Below are 6,000 nucleotides of genomic sequence, written 5' to 3'. Positions count from 1 at the left end.
CCCTGTTTTCCCCTTTTTTTGATTCATGTGACCTTTTCACTAGTGCCAGGAGCACACTCCGTCTAGCTGTTGTTTTTTTTAAATCTCCCTTGGGGCAGGCAGACCCTCAGCCCCTGGGGGGTCAGCGCCGGCTGTGGTCTCGCCTGGACGTGCTGCGGCTCCGACTGTGTCTCTCGATCTCCCGACGTTCCTGACCCCGACTGTGCTCCTGCTTCCTCTCAGACTCGCGGCCTCGCTTTGCCTCCTTCTGCTGCTCCATGTCTCCTTCCTTGCGCTCTTCCTCTGAGTGTCATTATCAATAAAAAAAAGGTGTTCCGATACGATGTAGATTCATTAACCTCGTTGCCAATTTGTTGTGTGTGGCCTGGCTACACAACAATACTATTAATAAAACTGCTGGGAGACGGCAGCTAAGTTTCATGGTTCTTTAATGGCAGAAGCTGAACTTTATCACACACGTACAGATCAATACACGCCTAATAGCGTATGCAACGTGTTCCTACAACGTAAAAATAGTCCCATATTGTACAGAAGCTATACAGTACAGACACGTATCACAGATCGTAGGACATAATACACAGTAACAATGGACACATACCACAGATCGTAGGACATAATACACAGTAACAATGGACACATACCACAAATCGTAGGACATAATACACCGTAACAATGGACACATACCACAGATCGTAGGACATAATACACAGTAACAATGGACACATACCACAAATCGTAGGACATAATACACAGTAACAATGGACACATACCACAAATCGTAGGACATAATACACCGTAACAATGGACACATACCACAGATTGTAGGACCTAATACGCAGTAACAATGGACACATACTACAGATCGTAGGACAACACACCGTAACGATGGACACATACCACAGATCGTAGGACATAATACACAGTAACAATGGACACATACGACAGATTGTAGGACATAATACACAGTAACAATGGACACATACTACAGATCATAGGACAACAATCAGTAACAATGGGCATGTATTACAGGTCGTAGCACAGAAACGCAGACCTTTCTGTCCATGACATTGTGCTGACCTTTTAGCCTACTCTATCATCAATCTAATCCTTCACTCCTATTCTATTTGCTATCTTTCTTGTGCCTACCCGTGATATGGGTTGTTGTGGCTCACTCCACCTGCTGGTGGGTAATTATTAATAGGAGTTAAATGCTTCTCTTATTTCCTCTCAACAAACAGGAAAGGGAAAGCTGACAATTTTTTAATCTATCCAATGAATAAGAACCCATCCTATTGTGATTTTGTCTTGATCCACTTATTGATAACAAACTGATAGGGAAAAAGCTCAGTCATTTCAATCTGCACAGAAATTCTGATTCCCAGATGGACTCCATAACCCAACACTGTGCCTCATGAAAATAGGTGAATCTTAATCCCAGATCTCTGACTGATTCTGGTTCTCACATCCAGTTTGGACAGAGTATCCCAAGTTCCCAGCTCCGTAGTGTGAGCAATTCCTGGTTTCGTTCTTGGAAGGCCAGCTCAGATTATGTCGTAAACACAAAGTGCACTGCAGATGCTGTGGTCAAATCAAGACGTACAAAAAAGCTGGATGAACTCAGCAGGTCGGGCAGCATCCGTTGAAAGGTGCAGTCAACGTTTTGGGTCAGGACTAAAGAAGGAGTGGAGAGGGTGGAGGGTAGTAGAAGAAGGCAGAATCATGATAGAGGTGATAGGCAGCTAGAAGAGGAGACAGAGTGAAGGTGGGATAGATGAGATGTTGTTCATACCAAGGGGCTGGAGTTGTCTATTGCATCCGGTGCTCCCGGTGCGGCCTCCTCTACATCGGCGAGACCTGACGCAGATTGGGGGACCGCTTCGTCGAGCAGCTACGCTCTGTCCACCACAACAGACAGGATCTCCCAGTTGCCACCCACTTCAACTCTCCTTCACATTCCCATTCGGATATGTCCATACAAGGCCTCCTCTACTGCCATGATGAGGCCAAACTTCGGTTGCAGGAACAACATCTCATATACCGTCTGGGTAGTCTCCAGCCTGTTGGTATGAACATCGAATTCTCCAACTTCTGGTAATTCCCTCCCTCTCCCTTCCCCCATCCCACTTTCACTCTGCCTCCTCCTCCAGCTGCCTATCACCTCTCTCATGATTCTGCCTTCTTCTACTACCCATAGTGCTTTCCCCTTACATTCCTTCTTCACCTCTCCTGCCTATCCCCTCCCCCACCCCTTGATCTTTCCTCTGACTGGTTTTCCACCCTCTCCCCACCTTCTTTATGGGACTCCTGCCCCCTCCTCCTTTAGTCCTGACGAAGGGTCTCAGCCCGAAACGTTGTCTGCTCGTTTCCACGGATGCTGCCCCGCCTGCTGAGTTCCGATTATATCGCATGCTCTAACTAATGTTACCTCCACCTCCTGACTTGGAGACCACAGTTTGGTTGCTTCAGCAGGATGTTGAATGCCAGCCCACACCGGTTGTAACACCGGGAAAGTGGTCCTGAGGGAGTTCCCTCCTCCGACAGATGAAGCCCACCCATCATCGATGGGCTCACCTGTCTGAGATCCTGTAGAGTCCTCAATCACGGTTCTTATCTCTAATGTGTCTTCTGCTCTCCAGGTTTGTGACATCTCAACGAGACCCAACCACTGACCCAGTGGTCCTGTGGCTGAACGGTGGCCCAGGGTGCAGCTCATTGGACGGGTTCCTCGCTGAAAACGGACCTTTGCACGTAAGTCTTCCCATGACTCGATAGTACGGCTGGTGGCTGGAAGGTGTGGGGCGGTCCCATGACATGGAATCAGGCGAGAGGTTGAGACGTATTGATGTCGATGTGATTGATTGCAGGTGAATGAAAATGGACAGACCCTCTACATTAATGAGTTCAGCTGGAACAAGGTGGCCAACATGCTGTACCTGGAGTCTCCTGCTGGCGTTGGCTTCTCCTACTCCGACAGCGGAGACTACACCACCAACGATAAAGAGGTATCCCGTCCCAGCCTGCCCAACCTTGTGGGGACATCCTCAGTTCAAATGGCCCAGAACAACAGAAGACATTTGGCATTTTGCCCCTTGTACCTATTCCACCATTCAGTAAGATCACAGCGATCACTGGTCTTCACATTGGCTCCATGTCCCTCGATTCCCTTCATCTTTAAACATCTGGTGGTCACTGCACTTCCATCAGGCAGGCGGTACGAAAGACTGGGTTCCATGTCACCAGGTTTAAGGGCTGTTACATCTCTTCAACCATCAGGTCCTTGAACCAACTGGCACAACCCGATCACGACAGTTAATAACACTGTGACCGTTTGATCATTTTCACTAAAATTGACTTTGTTTCATTTTAATTTGTGACCTTTCTTGCTAAATTTGTGCATAGTTTAATTAGATGTTTTTGTAAATGTGGCTTATGTGATACCATGTGCCTGTGATGCTAATTCCAGTTCAGATTTCCTTTGCATTTGTGCAGACACTTTGGCACAAGTCATGGTGCACTATCCCCGGAAGCTCAGGGCCATTTACACTTTGCACTCAACACACTGTTAGTGCGATCACTCAAGTCGTGTATGATGAGGGTTTGTGTCTTGGTGGTGCTTAGTTGGCTATAGAGGTTGATCTGGCACAGTGTGGACACAGTAACTGGGGACTCTGGTTAGTGGTTGTGTCTCTCCTTTCGTAGCTTCCGCTTGTTCTCTGCGGCACAGTGGAGGTTGCTCTCCTGTAGCAGACCTCCCCTTAAACAGATTTCCTCCAGATGTATCTCCAAAGTGAATTGTCTTCCCAGCTTTTAGATGTAACGTTTAATTTCTTCCGGCTGATTTTGAAGCATTTCCTTTGCTCACCTTCCTTCAACTGGGAACTGTCCGAGAAGACGCGTGTTAGCCATCCGAATGTCATGACCTGTCCGTCAGAGTTGGTGTGGCTTTATCGTGGTGAAGATGCTGTTCATGTTGGGCTGCTCCAGTACACAGGTGTTCATACGTCCATCCTTCCAGCTGATCCTCAATCTTTCACAAAGCTCGTGGTTTTGTTCGAGGGCTTTCGGGTGTCTACTGTAGGTTCAGTTCTGTACAGTAATGTAAGACAGATGACTGCTCTATAGACCAAAAGTTGTTGTTTGGACCCGTAGGGCACCATCTTCGAAGACTCTTTTCCTTATTCTTACACAAGCTCCAGTAGTACTTCTCAGGTGGCGGTTGATCTCCGAGCTGATGTCTATATTTGAGAAGAGATTGCTGCCAGGGTAGGAAAAGTAGTCTCCATTTTCAAGGGTGATATTGTCAACTTTGATGGAGAGCTGGACAGGTTGGGCAGGATCTGTGTCATTTTTATATACCCAGGGCTCTATGTGCTTCGGCAAAGGCATTCCGGATGCATTGGAGGTCTTCTTCAGAGCGTGGTGCGGTGGCAGGACCATTCACATGTCATTTTTATATACCCAGGGCTCTATGTGCTTCGGCCACAATCTCTCAGAGATATTCCCCGTGTCTCGTCTGTCCCTTCCACGTTCCCATCAGGATCTGTGTCATTTTTATATACCCAGGGCTCTATGTGCTTCGGCCACAATCTCTCAGAGATATTCCCCGTGTCTCGTCTGTCCCTTCCACGTTCCCATCAGGATCTGTGTCATTTTTATATACCCAGGGCTCTATGTGCTTCGGCCACAATCTCTCAGAGATATTCCCCGTGTCTCGTCTGTCCCTTCCACGTTCCCATCAGGATCTGTGTCATTTTTATATACCCAGGGCTCTATGTGCTTCGGCAAAGGCATTCCGGATGCATTGGAGGTCTTCTTCAGAGCGTGGTGCGGTGGCAGGACCATTCACATGTCATTTTTATATACCCAGGGCTCTATGTGCTTCGGCCACAATCTCTCAGAGATATTCCCCGTGTCTCGTCTGTCCCTTCCACGTTCCCATCAGGATCTGTGTCATTTTTATATACCCAGGGCTCTATGTGCTTCGGCCACAATCTCTCAGAGATATTCCCCGTGTCTCGTCTGTCCCTTCCACGTTCCCATCAGGATCTGTGTCATTTTTATATACCCAGGGCTCTATGTGCTTCGGCCACAATCTCTCAGAGATATTCCCCGTGTCTCGTCTGTCCCTTCCACGTTCCCATCAGGATCTGTGTCATTTTTATATACCCAGGGCTCTATGTGCTTCGGCCACAATCTCTCAGAGATATTCCCCGTGTCTCGTCTGTCCCTTCCACGTTCCCATCAGGATCTGTGTCATTTTTATATACCCAGGGCTCTATGTGCTTCGACAAAGGCATTCCGGATGCATTGGAGGTCTTCTTCAGAGCGTGGTGCGGTGGCAGGACCATTCACATGTCATTTTTATATACCCAGGGCTCTATGTGCTTTGGCAAAGGCATTCCGGATGCATTGGAGGTCTTCTTCAGAGCGTGGTGCGGTGGCATTGCCATCCGCATGCTGAAGCTCCACCAGAGAAAGCAGGACCATTCACATGTCATTTTTATATACCCAGGGCTCTATGTGCTTCGGCCACAATCTCTCAGAGATATTCCCCGTGTCTCGTCTGTCCCTTCCACGTTCCCATCAGGATCTGTGTCATTTTTATATACCCAGGGCTCTATGTGCTTCGGCCACAATCTCTCAGAGATATTCCCCGTGTCTCGTCTGTCCCTTCCACGTTCCCATCAGGATCTGTGTCATTTTTATATACCCAGGGCTCTATGTGCTTCGGCAAAGGCATTCCGGATGCATTGGAGGTCTTCTTCAGAGCGTGGTGCGGTGGCAGGACCATTCACATGTCATTTTTATATACCCAGGGCTCTATGTGCTTTGGCAAAGGCATTCCGGATGCATTGGAGGTCTTCTTCAGAGCGTGGTGCGGTGGCATTGCCATCCGCATGCTGAAGCTCCACCAGAGAAAGCAGGACCATTCACATGTCATTTTTATATACCCAGGGCTCTATGTGCTTCGGCCACAATCTCTCAGAGATATTCCCCGTG

The 6,000-nt window shown here is 48.1% G+C and overlaps 1 protein-coding gene across 1 annotated transcript in view; it reads left to right on the top strand.

Annotated features, from left to right (window-relative positions):
• The first annotated feature begins 2,616 nt into the window (after positions 1-2,616).
• Positions 2,617-6,000, top strand: part of LOC132407114 (lysosomal protective protein-like) — a 73,393-nt gene continuing 70,009 nt past the window's right edge. Inside the window, exons 1-2 of the mRNA XM_059993408.1 lie at positions 2,617-2,748; positions 2,865-3,002. Coding sequence (XP_059849391.1) covers positions 2,617-2,748; positions 2,865-3,002 — 270 coding nt within the window. The remainder of the gene's footprint in view (positions 2,749-2,864; positions 3,003-6,000) is intronic.

This window comes from Hypanus sabinus, chromosome 17, assembly GCF_030144855.1.
Source record: "Hypanus sabinus isolate sHypSab1 chromosome 17, sHypSab1.hap1, whole genome shotgun sequence".
NCBI lineage: Eukaryota > Metazoa > Chordata > Chondrichthyes > Myliobatiformes > Dasyatidae > Hypanus > Hypanus sabinus.
This window is presented reverse-complemented; position numbering and strand designations above follow the sequence as displayed.